A 16,444-nucleotide genomic window follows, 5' to 3' on the forward strand; every position below is an offset into this window, starting at 1 on the left:
CCCCTTGCTGGTTTGGAGTCAACCTGGGAATACGGGCGTTGCAGGAAGTTCAGCACTTCTGGGTCAGCCTGCAGCTGCCTGAGGTAGCCACTTCACTCCAGGAAATTATTTGAGGTTTTTCTGAGAGCCTCTTGACAGCAGGTAAAGATTGTTTCAACTTGTGGGAGTGCCAGSTAGAAGCCTTTATAACCCGAATGACATGCAGTGTCATAAAAACTCCTGCTGAAACTCACTCTGTCCTTGCAAGGAGTGAATTCTGATGTCAGTGTCTGTCATTTCAAMCAYCACAGAGCAGCTCAGCTGGGTGAGAACCGGTAAGGTGGAGATTTGCCTAAAAAYTTATCCTAACAGGAGTCCCTTCCATGGGTTATTTTAGCTGAGTGTAACACTCCACATCTTGCAGATCTCTTCCCCGTTCTCTCAGGGTGAAAAAAAAAAATGTACTACTGTGAGAAAAAAAGAAGAAATGGATGTTTTTTGGCCAAAGCTCTTCTGTGGTGACTAAGCAGACTGCAGTCTGATATGTCTCAATCTGAACAGCCCTATTTTGATGACCCTGTCACACATAATTGCCAACAGAACTTCCAGTTTCCTTTAGCTCGTGCAGTAGCCACAGAAATCCTGACTGTTGGGCATTATCTGCCTTATATTCRCTGTAATCACGTCACATTTTTGTTTATATCCACAAGTAATAGAAAACATACATATCTTTAGCTCAACTTAAAGAATAAAGTAAATGCATAATTCTGGCAAATTGCTTGGAATTATAGTTTAACAGCATCTGGTTCAGATATTCTGCAGTAAATTGTTGGCACCAGCACTGCCACTTTTTTTTTATTATTATTTGAACCAAAATGTTCTCAGAAACATGTGTTTCTCGTCCAGCTTCCATGTAATCCATTTTATGACGGCCACAAAGCTGACGAAGTTTGAAACTTAAACTACCTGGGCAGAAGGGATTGTTTCTGGACACTCATTACACAGCTGATTAACTGAGGAATAAGCAATTCTGGCATGTAACCTGGCGTGTCGGTTGTTTTGGCTTTTTGTCTCAAGGAGTAGTCTTTCTTGAAATACCTCCCCAGGTACGGTGTGTACATTCCACCCTGTTTTGCTCACAAATTACACACCTGTCTTTTATGTCAAGTCCAATATAGCTGCACCAGGTTTTCTTCTTCCACATTAAAAGTAACCAATTACTTGAGTAAATACCTGTTTTAAAAAGATCTCCCAGTGGTTTCCTGCTGCTCTAAATACTGAACTGAATTCGGCAGCATGTCTGACTCCTATAAATCTTTCAGATAGTTCATATWTTATCAAAGAAGCCAGATCAGCTTTAAACCTGATGCATAACTCATTGAGAACATTTCTCAAATACATGATTTTTGTACAAGCARTCGGGAAGAGAACGTCTGTATCATGTTTAATACAATTAGCTCTGACTTTCCATGCATTTCATTTTCTGTGACTTCATTGTCAACTTCTGCTCGTTCCTCATAAAAACTCATTACCAGAGATTCAAAAACACTAAATTGATGATGAGAGGGGGAAAGTGGCTTAAAATACAACCCTTTGAAGCTTCCCAACAGACCTACATTTCCTGAGCCTAACAGGTTCTCCAGTGTCGAATCCCGTTTCAGTCACTGTCAGCAGCTTTATTCGCACCATCCGAGAACCAACTTGTGGGAATTAAATCAACATGTTCCCCGAGCAGGTCCCACACCAGGAGGAACCAAGTCCAAGAGGCAGCTTCCTCCGCTCTCCTGACCACTTTCCCAGCAGGGCTTTGCAGCTCTGGGCTGGCTTCGTAATGATGTGTCATTTGCAAGTCAGCACCTTGCACTRAGCCCCGAGGTGGGAAAATTACCCGGGAGAAGAGGCAACTCTAAATTCCTCTGTCTTGCTTATTTTCTCGAGTCTGATGAAATCCCACCGCGCTGCTGGGGCTGCAGAGCACRGCTTACTCTAACTCGGCTGTGAAATGTGTTTAGTCACAGATAGAAAACCCAGAATGCAGACCTTGGCACACCTTCCCCGCAGCATCCTCTTCCCTTTTGAAGTGATCGGCCTCTCCGTCCTTCAGGACTGGGTGTGCTCGCTCTCKCCCTGTGCGCTGGAGCCTCTTGCACAGCATTCCTCAGCCTTCACCTGCCTGCAACGGCCTTGCAGGGACACAGCCCTCTTAATAGTCATGAGGGCAGCTCATCTCCCTCAAGACGCCAAACAATTAAACGCTTCCCATTTCAAGGTATTTCAGCATTKCAAAATGCTCGTGCCACTGCTTGATCGTACGAAGCCCTTCATCGAATTATGAAACGCTCTAAAAAAGTAAAACCTCTGTGTGTTAAATGAAGGGAGCTCAGAGAGTGTTCCTGAATTCCAACAGGTGTTCAGGACTTCTGGAGGGAGTTGTGATCCTCTCTGAAGTGTTCCTGCTCTCAAGTATGTCCTCAAACACCGTCCCGCTGCCAGGCTCCCGTGTCCACGCAAAGCTGCAGGCTCAGTGCCTCGGGATTCAGGCATCCCAAGCGTCCTGGAAACCAGCCCCTAAATCACCGGGATTGGTTACCATTCTATAAAATTACCTGGCACTCGGGCTGGCAGCGGATCACGCTGCCAGGGAGCGAGTTMCACCACGCTCCAAGAGAAGCCAGATTTGCTGGAGCATGACTTGCGGATCACGCGCGCTCTCCCTCGCAGCGCTCACCTCTGAAGCGCAGCCACGGCTCCCTGCCTGCCTCGGGAAGGGCTGCGTTGGGACCAGCTCCTCTAATCCCKGGAGCACCCTGAGGAGTGACCTCGGCAGAGAAAAAGCAGGGAGAAATCCCGCAGCTCCGGGTGCCACCCGCCGCCGCCCGGCTCTGCGCGCTGAGCAGCAGGAGATGGAAAATGCTCAACGTGCTGACAGCCGGCAGATTTCTTCCCCAAAGTGACACGAGGAGGGGCTATTTTAGGCACGGTTTTGGTAGGGAAAAGATGTTAAAATAACCTTGATTGGAGCGATTAATACGACACGGGCTGAAAGGGAGGAGCAGCCCGCTAGGGCAGCCAGGGCTGCAGGGTTCGAAGGACACGCTGTGAGAAATTATGAGACCTGACTGCAGAACTCAACCAGAGGGAGGAACGTGGGCTCTGGAGCGTGGAGGATGCACAGAATTCAAAAGTCAAAAGGGCAAAACCTGTCCAAAAATTGTAACTTTAAAAAGAGGCAGAGAGATTGATGAGGAATGGCTGCAGGAGGGCATCAGACTGAAAGCAGCAGAGAAAAGGCATGAGGGGAAAGCATCATTTGTGAGGCATCAGGAAAAGAATTAAATTTTATATATATTTCATACAAACTTGCTGGTTAGGAGCAGTACACTGGCTGTTACATTCTGCAACGGAGAAAAACTGCCATCCCTAAAATTCTCCTGCCTGAGTTCAGCTTGTGCAGCCCCCGGTCATTGAACTCGAGCTAAGTTAGACCTAGCAAAGGCAATTAAASAGCAAAACTCTTCAGCAGTAAAAATAGTAAGAGAACAAGGACAAAAGAAAGGCCAGGCACTCCGGGTGAGGTACAAATGAAGAAGAAAAACCTATTCCTTTAATAGCCCTGCTATCAAAAGGGGCAGAGCCCATCCCAGGGGCACGGGGGCTTTGCAGACATCCGCACTGGCACAGCCAGCTCCTCGGAGGAAAGCTGCAAGTTGCAGTTCCGAAGGCAGCAGCACGCTGATAAAAGGGAATTTCCACACGAGCTCGGCACCACCGTTAAGAATTTCAACCTTAAAAAAAAAAAAAAAAAAAAAAAAAAAAAAAAAAAAAAAAAAGACGTTTCGATGTCAAATCCTTCGGAAGGATAAAAATTAAAATAAAACTTCGCAGGGCTCAGCCCCGGCACACAAAAGCCCCGGGCCTGAGAGCAAAGCGGGGAAGGCCGAGGCCAGCGGAGCTGTCTGGGGGCTGCGAGGGGGTGTCAGGACGTGCCTGCTGCTGCGTAGCCGTGGAGCCATGGTCCTGCGGCGCGGTGTCACGTCCCGCCGAGGAGACCCTTGCTCGGGGAGGTGTGAGTGGATTTCCTCAAGTGCATTTTGACAGCTGTGAGGAAGCGGGGCSGCAGCAGCAGCTGGAGACATTCCTGGCTGCGCCCCCCCGGCGGGACCCCCGCCCCCGGCACGGCACAGGGGGCTCGGGGGCTGCTGGGGAAGGGGGGGCAGGAGCGCATGGGGCCGGCGGGGTCTGATGAAACATCTGATGTGCATTACGGCAGGGCAAGGGGAGACACAGTCGCCCCTCCCCAGCCAGCGCGGCACTTCTCATCACCTGCTACGGATTTTCCTACGTCGTCCTGTGCTGTGTGTGCGTGTCGTGTCCTCCCCCCCACCACCCCGGCTCCAGCTACCGGACAAAAGGCAGCAGCAAGAGCTGGCGGATGGGGGGATTGCAAGGGTGATGCTCTCCCCAYGGTGGTGGCGGTCTGAGGGGGGTTCTCCCCCAGGGAAAGCAGCGCCCGTCCCTGTTCGCCCACCAGGTCTGCACCCGGGTACCACTTTCCCCGCTAAGTGATGCGTTTGGCCCAAATCCTCTCGAAGCAAGCAGGGCGCACAGATCCCAGGGTGGGGGAGAAAAAACGAGGGAGCGGAGGGTTTCCAAGAAAGTCATTGCAATAGCTGCTTCGGAAAGGGATTTTTTTTTCTTTGAAATCAAGTCTTGCCATGAGGCGGCAGTGCCGCAGGACGGCCGGCGCTGGCAGCCGGCTCCGGGCACGGGCACCCCGCTGCTCCCCTCGCAAAGCCAGCGGCGGCCGGAGCGCCCCGAAGTTCCCCGCAGGGATGGTTGGGGTGGTGGGGGGGAAACCTTCCACTCGCTGCCGCCTCCCTCCAAAGCTTGTCAAAATCCCGCTTTTTCACCTTTTTAAAAAAAAAAATAAAAAATTAATTTTTTTCTTTTTTCCATCCCTTCCCCCCGCCCCGCTGCCCCCCGCACCCCCATCCCCCGGCGCGGCGCGGGTGGGGCGGGGGGCGGGAGGCTGCAACCTGCCGGCGGGGCAGGGCCGGCCCCCGGCGGGCGGGCGGAGCGGGGCGGCGGCTGCCATTGGCCGCGGCGCGGAGCGACACCTGCTCGGCTCCCTCATGCGAGTGACACCGGGGCTCGGCGGGGATATTTGAGGCTCCCTCCGGCGCCGCCGCCGCCACTCCGCGCTCGCCGCCGCGCCGGGCACATGCGGTTCGCGGGGCCGCGGCGAGCAGCGCGCTGGGCCCGGGTGCGGCACCCCGCGGGGGAGGACGCGGCGGCGGCGGCGGCGGCGGGGGGAAGGCGCGACCATGTGCGCGGAGCTCGGCGGAAAGCTGCTGCTGGCCCCGGCGCTGCTGCTGCTGGCCCTGGTTCTGGCCCTGCTGCCGGCCAGCGCCCGGGCGGCCGCGGGCACTGAGGCCACGCACCCGCCGGAGGGGCCGCAGGACAGGACCCCGCAGCAGAAGGGGCGCCTGTCCCTGCAGAACACAGGTACGGTKGGGGGACCGGGCTGGCCTCTCTGCGTGTCCCCCTCCCCTCGCCGCTGCAGCCGCGTGCAGTTATGACAGGCGTTTTATTTCGGTGTCCGAGTGTCAGGCGCAAATCATGGCAGGAAATCGGAGCTCGCTCCCAATTACCTTTAAAGCCCGGCCGTGCCAAGCACGTGTTGCCCGTGCACGGCCGCGGCCCCGCGCCCGGATCGCAGCGGCGGTGCCGGGATCGCAGCGGCCCCGGGGTGCCGGAGCCCCGCCGAGATGCTGCGAGCCCGGCGAGGAGAAAGTTTTCTCGGCGCAGCACTTTGGGAGCGGGTGGAGAGCCGGGGGGCGGCCGGGAGGGCCGCGGGATGACCGCTGCTCTGCCTTCTCCGGAGGGAGCCGGCCAGTGATGCAACGGGCCGGGGGTTTCTCTCCTCCTCTCCCGCCCTCCGCGCTCCCTCCCCCGGGTATTATCTGCCTAGGAAAAGAGAGCTGGGGCGTGCACTTCGCTGGATCGCTTCCCAGCCGTGCAAAGAGAGAGCGCGGGATCCAGACGCTTTCCCTTCCCCCCCYCCTTCATTCCCCCCCCCCCTCCTTTTCTCCCTTTTCCCTTTTTTTTTTTTTTTAACACTCTCCGTGCTGCGAGACGTGTTTAAACACACACGAGCAGGAATGCACGAATGCCCATTAGGGACTGCCACATGTGAATCACGGCACTGTGCAGTTCTCAGCACGCTGGAGCCAGGACATGTGATCCGGCAAAGGCTTTGCATCCGGATGCCAACACAAGCACCACAGCCGCGCTCCCGGCCCCGAAAAGCGCCGGGCTCCGCGCTCCGCAGCGCTCCACAAAGGGCTCCAGTGCCCCTTTYTCCCCTCCCCCGGTGCGGKTGTGTTTGCGCAGCTTTCCGCCTGTGGCTCAGACAATCCCTGGATCCCACCCCGGGGCTCCCCTGTGCCACCCCCAGATGCGCTTCAGGGCAGGTAGAAGGGGAAAAAAAGCGGGGGGATGTGGAGGGGTGAAATGTGCGGCGGCAGTGATTCGGGTTTGAGCTGGTGGGGGGTCGTGAGAACTCCGGCAGGCTCCGCATTTACATCCGCGGCTCCTCGCTCTGCCTTGCAGCGGGTGGAAATTAGACCGAAAGTTGCTGTAAAGACTTGCAAATGGACCGCATGGCAGAGGGGGAGGCTGGGGATGGCTGAAACACGCTGCGGTTCGAGGGGGATTAGGCTGGCTCCCAAGGGCGAACTTTAATTAAAGGTACCACAGGGCACAGAGCGCAGGAATTCTTAGCATCCTCAGTTCTGGGCTAAAAGCTGCCCCTGTTTAACTTTATCCCCAGGCTTTTTCAGCAACCACCTTCCCTCTGGCAGTACTACTACATCCATTTTTTTTAAAGGACCAGGAGCTGTCGTGTTAAGAATTAGATTTTTGGGTTGGTGGGGGTTTGGGTTGGTTTCTTTTTTTTTTTTTGAAAGTGAGTATTAGACAGCATTTTTTGCAGTATTACATAACATCTGAAAGGGCAGAATAAAACATATGTAACTGCTAGCTCCAATACATCTATTTTATGGACTACATATATAAATATAACTCTTTTCTATTGATTTCTGCATGGCTGAGCACACAGCTGCATTTTTATACAACTCTTGGTGCAAAGGACTTCATGTATCAGAGAGAGTTTTGCCATTAACTTGTCAGACATCCTGACAGGCAAAATTCAGTGGTCTGTAAAAAACACTACTAAATGGCCAAAAACTTGCTCAAAGTACCAAAACTGAAAATTTTTGGCTCTCTGGGTCCTGGGCTTCTCGTTTTGGTGCTTAAGTCTGATGGAGGAGCTTTGCACAAGGCCAGAGAGCAAAAATCAAGCCTGTCCTTTGCTCGAGAGGAATGCAAGAGCATGAGACAGTTCTCAAGTGCAGTAGCTTGACGTAAGCATAGTGGATTTGGCATTTTCTTCTTGGATATCACTTTCATAACGTAATACACCCAAGTTTTGGCCTAATTCCTGCAAGAAACGGGCACGCTGCGGGTACAATTAACCATTGTCACGCATTTTTCTCTCAAACTGATGGTGGTAGCAGAACAACTCTCTCTCTCTCTCTCCCCACCCCACCACCAGTTTCTGTGAAGAGTTCTTCAAATTAACTCTGACCAATACTTGTTTTAGCTGAAATCCAGCACTGCCTGGTGAACGCTGGCGATGTGGGATGTGGAGTGTTTGAATGCTTTGAGAACAACTCGTGCGAGATCCGAGGTTTACACGAGATCTGCATGACCTTCCTGCACAACGCTGGAAAATTCGATGCCCAGGTAACACGGGGAGATGTCCTGCCTSTCTGCTTGCTTCTAACACACGCTTGGCATGCCCTGCAGCTCCTTAACACATCTTTGCACAAAGAATTCCCAGAGTGAGTCTGCTCTTGCTGTGATTTACTAATTCAGTRGGAATGTTTCTGTTGAAAAGTCCAGAATGGGGAGCTCGGGACTGTAACAAAGCAGCGGTGTGTGACCTGTCCCAGGAGACAGGCTGGCTGTAGCTGCAGCTCCCTGGATCCCTTCCACCCACTGTACCCAGGATAACTCCAGCAGAACATTTCATACAGCCAAACATGGTTTTAAGGAACACTGGGAGGCTTAAGCCTCTACCCCATGTTTGTTCAAAGCCAACTCTGAGACATGGCTTGGGCTCCCAGTTCATTTAGAATTATCTCAATGTTTCCCAACGGGCTGTTTCTAAAGTTGGCCCTCAGGACTTGCACACAACCAGCCCAGGCAACCTCATGAAGCTGCTGCACTCAAACAAACCTTGGGTTCGAGCACTGATGTTAAAATACRTTACTTCCATGGTATGTGGTATTAAGTTTGTCTCCTTCATTTTCTCCCCAGAACATTTATGCATCATTGAGACATCCTGTTATTATGTGTTGTAAACCTCCTCTCCCRTTTCAGTGTGGAGGGAAGGGAACATTCCATCAGGCCGGCGGCTTTTGGCTGGACCGGGCAGTTTACAGAATAAATTGACAAAAAGCACCAGCCACATGGCACTGCTGAGAGCGTGGCACAAAGTAGAGCTGTCCTCAGGATCCAGCCTGTCCCATCAGGGCTGCTGGGATCACCCAGTTGGGAGCACTTTTGGAGTGCTGGAGCTTTGGGTGCAGATGCTCAAGGATGTGCAAAGGGCCTGGCTACTCATTACAACAKGAACTGCTGCTCTTGTGGGTGTCTGAAAACCTCTGGCTTGATTTCCAGTGGCTTCCAGAAAACACTCATTTATCTTYGCACAGTATTTCTGTCAGTGAGCAGAGTTGACCAAAGAAATAGGGAAGGGAAGTTGGGAAGGCAGGGAATAGTGCCTGTGAAGGCTGGGAGTAGCTCTTGATGCCAGATCCCCAGACACTGCTCATCAAATTCAGCCTGTTTCACATCCASGCTCTCTCCAGAGCACAACATTTAAACCCCTGGAGCTTTATTTAACATGAAGGTGACTTTAGCCTCTGCCATGACATGGCTTTTCACAGCTCTCTCTGTATCATCTACAGTTATTTCAAGCTGCATTAAATGACAAGGCCAACACTGGCCATTTTCTGTTCTCTGCTCTGAAACCTGAGAATTGATGTTAGTTTGGGTTTATATAAGAATTCTCTTTTTCATTCCAATTTGCTTACTGTGCTATGTTTGTTCCTGAAGGGAAGGGCAAGTGAATAGGGATGGTGACTGAAGCAGCTCCTTGATCAGCAAGAAACATTTCTGGCCTGAAAAAATTTGGGGACAACATCTGCTTGTGGGTCTGGGTGAATCTTATTTAGTGTCAGTAGAGCTGGGCCAGGACCCTCTTGGGATAAAGGGGAGCAAGGATTTGGTCTTCATAGAGCACCTGAAAGAATGTGAGGCTGATGAAAAGGAAAAAGCTTCCATGAGCCTATTGCTCAACAAAATAAAGGGAATCTGAGCAAGCTGCAGGATCCCATAAAAGAGGAAAGGGATGGGTTTGATGCCCACCAAGGATGGGCAATGAAAGAACCAACCAGTGCCCCCCAACTGAATGAAGGTATCCCAAACACTGGTTAAGAGATGCTGCTAAAGCAGCTCTTCTCCACCTTACTTCTTAGCTTCTTGATTTGATTTTCTTAATCTCACTTGGAATTTCTTGCAACAGACATAAGACAGGGTAGGATTACTGTTATTATTGCTRTTATTATTATTARTRCYGATTTGAGTCCCTCTCTGAAGAAAMAAATACTGAGAGCTGGGGAATAGGGCAAGTGCATATAGATTGTGCATACATGTYTCTGAGTTTGTAAACTAATTTTAAAACGAAAAAAAAACCCTGGAGTTATTGAATGGGTATGTGCTTGTGGTGCTGAGGAACTGAGCCATGGCAGGATGTCCTCTCCTTTGTGTGAACCTGTTGTTTCTGCCACCCTGAAAGCAAATTAATCCAGTAACTCCATCACTGAATTACTTGAAGGTGCTTACTTTTGCTCTTTCCCTTGTTGGGCATTCAGCTGTTGGGGCAGAGGAAAGCTCAGAGTATCCATGAGGAAACCCTGGGTGTTTCAGGGTCACTGGGATAGCAAAGCTGGGTGACTTGGCATGGTCTTTAAAGGCAGAGAAACAGAGAGAAGAAGGGGAAAGCCATTAAGTGATATCCTTAGCTCTGTAATAACCCTTGACATTGTCCTGCAGAGAAGCAGCTGGCTGGGCATAAATCAGCTGCTGTGCTTAATGGACAAAAATACAGACCTACTCCATTTCTTTCCTTCTCAGGGAAAATCCTTCATTAAAGACGCTCTGAAGTGTAAGGCTCATGCCTTGAGGCATAAATTCAGCTGCATCAGCCGTAAGTGCCCTGCCATTAAAGAGATGGTGTTCCAGTTACAGCGGGAGTGCTACCTGAAGCATGACCTCTGCTCTGCTGCCAAGGAGAACGTCCAGGTCATTGTGGAGATGATTCACTTCAAAGACCTGCTGCAGCATGAGTAAGTGCCTCGGTGCTGGTGCAGTCAGAGCGTGGGAGCTCCTTCCAGGAGTGCTGATGGGCTGTGCATCTGCCCCAGAGCTCTTTCACCTCCTCCTGCCCTTAAGCACCTCTTGTTTTCCCATGTACAGCACCAAGGTAAAGCTTTCTCTGCAGGGCCCTGTGGAGTTTGAGTGCAGAGGTTGAGATGGGACTGGGGAAGGAGGTGAAATTGGTGAAAGTTGGATCTGCCAGTCCCCTTTGGTGCTCTGGCAAAGACACCATCAGTGCCTGCCATTTCCAGAAGCATCTCACAATGTTGTTTTTTTTTTCTTGCTTTCTGAGCTCAAAGGCATAGTTTTGACCCCAGTATCCTGTTAGAGGTGACAGCTAGAAAAAGGGGAAGAAGGTTTATGCAAAGTTGTCAGCAAGATGATAATTTCTTCTTTAAATACAYACTTTGAAATGTCTTGTAGTTAATTGTCCCTGAAAGAGCTGCAGTCCCCCAGGTAATCTCCCATTCATCTTGCTCTTTATTAATCTCAGATGCTTTTTAATAAAACATGGGGTTGTACAAAATGAAGGCACGAGTCAGATTTGTGAGGACTCCATTCCTGTGACTGGGAGCACAGCTGTCCTCTGAGGAATGGCAGGCGCAAATCCTGTTTGGAATTGATCAAAGCTGCTACATGACAGCAACAAACCGAGCACAAGCTGTTTGTACTGACTCTTTGTGCACAAATGCAAAAATCAGAGCCTGTTTTTCTTGCAGGTGAACGTCTCACTCCCAAAACGAGGAGGCTGAGCCACAGCCTGGCTTAACCTTAGAGCATCTTCCTACCACACCTCTGGGCCTCGATATTAGTGCAGAAACTCCARATCCCAGCAGTCATGACAGAGAATTTTTTTATACAGAACTGCTTCTCTGAGAATTTTAGCTTTGCATTTTCCTCACTACCCAGAGGAGCTGTGCTTTGATTCCTTTAGTGCTGAAAATCACCCCCCACTAATACTTGAGCTGCAGAAAGGTGCTTCAGTGCCAGTTTACTGCCATAAATCCTGGGCTGTGGTTTGTGCGAGCTGAACATGGTGGCCTGAAAGCAAAGCCCTCTCCCTGGACATTCCTGAGGTTGGCATCAGAGGCAGGGCTGGGGGCAGAGCTGCCGTGCCCAGGGCCATGGGCAGCGCCCTGCTGGCTGGGGGAGAGGGYGAGAGGGCTCCATCCTGCCCAGCAGCACCTCTCTGGGCACTGCTGGGGCTGTGTCAGCAGCTATAAATTGGGCACTTGGCACCAATTAACCCCCCCATCATTTGGGGATGAAAAGAGCTGTGCGAGCCAAAATCCTGTCCGAGGAGGAGTGAGTTCTCCTTGTTTTATGAACAGGCTCAAGCAGGAATGCTCYGAGGCAGCTGCTTATTTCTGGGGAGCCGAACCAGGGGGTTGTTGGCTCGAGAAGAGAGGGTCATTCAGCTGAACACCTATAATTTGCATGATCTCATTTAGCGCTTCCTACACTCAGCATCTCCCGGAGCCGGAGCTCGGCTCTCCTATGCGGGACTCCCCAAATAGAACCAGCCAGCCTCCTCCCCTCCCCTAAATTTAGAGGCCATCTCTGAAGCTCCTGAACTAAGGAACTTGTTCGAGATCAATAGGCGAGTGTGGCAGAGCTGGAAATAAAATCCCGTCTGCTGACTCGCAGCCTTGTGCTCGGTTCAGGTACTCTGGTCAGGCCAGCTGAAATGCACAAAGTAAAACAGGCAGGGAGAAATGGGCCAGTATTAATCCRCAGGGCTCTGGCAGGCTCTGAATACCTGAAATATTTGGCAGCTGAGCTACTTTTTAGTCATACCAGCGACCTTTTTTCTTACAGACATTTCTGCAAAGGTTATGCCAAATTTCAGGAACTCATTTCTTGGAGTTTGGGGTTTTTTTTATATCCTTTTGCTGGATCACTTTGTATTCAACATGCTCAGCTCTCTCTTATCTTCTATTTTACATTTAAAACAAAAACCTGAGAGCAGGGAGGCAAGTGGCAGCTCTCAGGCTCGTGCTCTGTTTTGTCCTGACTGTTCTCTCCCGATGAGTGTTCGGAACGCAGCGAAGCCTCCTCCTGAGTCAGCTGTGGGGGTCAGGCTGATTTTCATGGTGAAAGTGGTGACAGGCCTTGGCACATTGGTCCCTGCTGCATTCCAAGTAATTTTTTTTGTTTTTTTTTGTTTTTTTTTTTTTTGTTGGAGCAGCAGGAACAATCCAACCATGGGAAATATTTCGAGATGGGGGAATAGGTGGCTCTCCAAGATTAGCGATTCAAAATGACTTTAAGCGATTGAATCTGCTGRGTTTTCCTTGTTTCTTCTGCCTTAATAAAAAGAGATTCAGGCTTGTCCACAGCAACCAGAGGTGCTGCATGGTGTGCCCAGAAGGTTCACCCACCCCACACAGCCCTTCCTGCYGACCCTGGGCAGTTTTTCACTCGTGCTGTGGACGGTTCCTGCCGTGGAAGGATTTTAAGCACGTCCTTCTGGGCCTGCAGGCAGCTGAGCAGTTGTGTCAATAGACAACATCAATATTGACCCACAAAACTTGTGACCACAACTATTTTAAAATTGCTGCACTCGGTGACCTGTGGCTGGGAAGCCCAAGTGCCTGTGCTSGAGCTGCTGGTGCCTTGGGGACACTCAGGGGCGGGTGGGAAGTGCAGAGGGGATTGAGCCATGGTGAGTTTGGAGGCTTTGTCTGGCTGGGAAAAGGTAGATGCTGAAAGCTCTGTAAGGAAATGAAGAAATAAAGCTTGGTGCGGGAAGAAAAAGTGCCACCAAAGTGGATTCCACGTGTCTGAGCTCTGTTCAGGGAGATCCTGAATCCAAACAGGGTCTTGCCTGTGATGGAGATCAACACTCCATGCTCCAGARAGGGTGAGGAAATCCAGAGAACCTCTGGTTGAGGATTTATTGCTTTCAAAGGGGTGAGAAAACACCTCTCTCCTGCAGAGTGGTTGTTGGTGAAGGCTCTGTACCTGCTGTTCACCCAGAGGGAGAGCCTGTGGGATGAAGCTGATGGCTCTGGGCAGGAGCAAATGTCCTTTGTCACATGTCCTGAGCCATAAAGATGGAAGGGCACAGAAAGAGATGGAGGCAGAATGTGTGAGACAGCAGTTCTTCCAGGCAGGAGCTCCTCTGTTCCTCTGGTGAGGGTTCCAGCTCTCCCAGAGTATCTGGAGGGGTAGATCCACCCAGAGAGGGTGACAGAATGGCACTGTGCATTTCCTGCAGCCCAGTGGCTGATCAGGASATGGTGTTTACATCATTACCATGGTGCACAATCACTTCTCATTCAGGGGCTCACACCACCAGACTTGCAGCACCCAGGGAGGCCCAGGCAGATCTTTCCCCAATCCCCTGTGATGGTTTCTGACTCTCCTTTCTCTCCTCTCCTCTCCTCCATTTCCCTTCAGGCCTTACGTTGACCTGGTGAACATCCTGCTCACCTGCGGCGAGGAGGTGAAAAAGGCCATAACCAGGAGCGTCCAGGCCCAGTGTGAACARAACTGGGGAAGCCTCTGCTCCATCCTGAGCTTCTGCACCTCGGCCGGGCACGGAGACGCCATCCTGGGCGCCGACAAGAGGGCAGGGGAGGGCGGCAGGGCCGGCRCCGGCCGCGGGGACATGGTGGCCCACGCCGAGCCCGAGCACAGGGAGAGCTCCAGAGCAGCCAAGGGAGAGAGAGGTACCAAGGGCCACTCCAACGGCCGGGTCAAAGCCGGGGGCCACGCTCCCAAAGGGGCCCACGGCATCCTGGACCGGCCGGACGAACTGTCCGACTTCYCCGACATCCGGAGGTGAAAGGAGGCGGCGGCTCCCCCTTCCCCCCCGGCCCTTCCCCCCTGGAAACCTCCTCCCCTGAGTTCCATCTCCCCGTCTATGGACATTCCAAAGCATTTCCCATTCAGAGGTCAAGCACAGGGCATTGCAAGATATCTATGGACCTCGGCATCAGTGTACATAGTAGCAAAGGGAGAGCAGTGGCAATGGGTTATCGATCCAGCAAACTCCACACTCGGGTGGCAAAATGCCTCCAGCTAAATTCTTTTCCCCATTTTTTTACGAAACGGACGTCGTCTGAAATTTAGGATCTCGGTTGGGGGTTGTTGGGTTGGTTTTGGGGTTTGGTTTTGTCCTGGTTTTTTTTTTGTTTTGTTTTGTTTTTTTTCCCTTTGGTCTCCTTGGCAGGGGAGAAGGTTCCTAGTGGGCTCTGCCAGGCTGCATGTGGCTGCTTGTGGCTTAGCACCTCCGAAGGTTTAGGGCACAGCCTTACAGCAGATGGCTGAATTCCAGGGGGATTTGGTTTCTGCCTGTGGCTGGGAACACTAGAGCTCGAGGCATCCGTGTGAAGCTCTCTAGTGAAGGAGCTGCCCCGATTCTGGCGCAGGAACCGTGTGGTCTGGAGCTCCACCACTTTCTCTGAAGTCACTGCTGAGCCATTGTCCCCACCTGGGTGACGCTGCCTGGTTTTAAGTGCCCCCTGTTTGTTTTTTAACCACTGCAGAACTTGACACTTGCTAATCACAGCTCCSTGCCCAGTCACCTCGAGGGCGAGTAATCAGCTTCCAGACGAGGCAATGTGACTGTTAACGCTTGCACAGGGTGGAGGAGCCCCAAAAGTATCCTCAGCCCCTCTGAAAACCCTGTGCATGCTCTCTGCTTACATCTGCCCCTCCGTGATACAGGTCTTCCACCCTTACAGCCCAAGCCTAAAGGGGCAGGTGTGGGCTCAGACAGCAAAGGACCTTATAGATCCCCATATGTTCTTTTTAGGGCTGCACTGAAGGCCCACCAGAAGCCTGTCTCTCCTCAGCAGTAGCGTGGTGAGGTTTGCTGGGATGTGGAGCCCCACTCTGACCTGCCTATAAGCTTGGTTTATCCAAATGCCAAAGACAAGGAGAGGGGATTGACTTGGGTTTTTTTAATYATTGTGCAGGTAACGACAACCAGTCTCCACAGAACGAGTTAGGAAAGGTGAGGAGTGTCACGAGCTTGTTGTCTTGATGCAGTTTCAAGTGTGAATGAGGTGTTTGGCCATATCTCTCCTACCCCCCTATGCAATTGTAATTCTCAGGTTGCAGCTCTGCAATCCTATATTCCCAGATATTGTACTGGAAGTGGAGGCTACAGCACCCACAGGGACAGAAGGGTGAGCGCTCTCAGCTTCCTCCAGAGAAAAAAAAAAAAAAAAAGTTGGGTTTTTGTAGAAAGTGGGAATCACAGCGGGGATTGGAGCCTTCTCATTTAGAAAGTTGGGGAGGAAAGCTGTGGGGGCAGGAAGGCAGTTGAGCAGAGACAGAACGTACCCAGTGAACRAACGTACGGCTTGCCGCATGGTGGGAAGGAGCTGCATAAACAGGAGAGGGTGTTGGAATTTGGCTACAATTTCCAACTCAGATTTCAGTTCCTGCTAAGTGAGCACGGCTCCTAATAGCTGCAGTCAGGGTTTAACGCAGGGATCCACCCGCGGAACTTGGAGGCACCGCTTTAAATAGCGCCCACGTAGGAGGCAAGGGGGGACAGTCGAGTTGAAAAGGTGCCTCTGTGATCTCCAAGTCTTTGCTTGAAGACGTGGCCTCGATCCTGCCCCGGTTTTAGCAGAGTTCTCTGGTGAAATTTGCGTTTGGTTTCGGTGGGAGGAGCTGGGATGGGGCCAGGTGCTGTAGCAGCAAAGACGGCGGYGATGGCGCAGTGAGGGTGGCACCTGCCCCGCAGGGATGGGGACAGCTCTGCCACCCCTGGGCCACCCACGCTGTCCCACAGAGCACCTTGCTTTGGCTCTGACCYTCTTGGCCACCTCCTCTGCTCCAAAAACCTGCTGGTGGTACCCTAAGAAGGTTTCTGGCGTGTGCCTCCGTGGGTTCCCTGCAAGTGTCCTCTCCCCCTCGGTGGCACAGAACCACCACCAAGAACAAGCTCAAACCAAAAAGACAATCCAAGCATTTTAGCACAAAAAAAAAAAAATTAAAA

General features: G+C 51.6%; 1 protein-coding gene across 2 annotated transcripts; it reads left to right on the forward strand.

Moving 5' to 3' along the window:
* The first annotated feature begins 5,112 nt into the window (after positions 1 to 5,112).
* STC2 (stanniocalcin 2) lies at positions 5,113 to 16,438 on the forward strand. 2 transcript variants are annotated; one of them, XM_057383500.1, is made up of 4 exons: positions 5,113 to 5,484; positions 7,643 to 7,785; positions 10,243 to 10,454; positions 13,888 to 16,438. In XM_057383500.1, the coding sequence occupies exons 1-4, from the start codon at positions 5,304 to 5,306 to the stop codon at positions 14,273 to 14,275; spliced, it is 924 nt and encodes a 307-aa protein (XP_057239483.1). In that variant the 5' UTR covers positions 5,113 to 5,303; the 3' UTR covers positions 14,276 to 16,438. The 2 variants fall into 2 exon arrangements, with proteins under 2 accessions (XP_057239483.1, XP_057239484.1); XM_057383501.1 differs by lacking the exon at positions 5,113 to 5,484 and adding an exon at positions 6,231 to 6,452.
* The last annotated feature ends 6 nt before the right edge of the window (positions 16,439 to 16,444 follow it).

Source organism: Malurus melanocephalus, unplaced genomic scaffold, assembly GCF_030028575.1.
Source record: "Malurus melanocephalus ecotype Western Australia unplaced genomic scaffold, MMel_1.1 scaffold_637, whole genome shotgun sequence".
NCBI lineage: Eukaryota > Metazoa > Chordata > Aves > Passeriformes > Maluridae > Malurus > Malurus melanocephalus.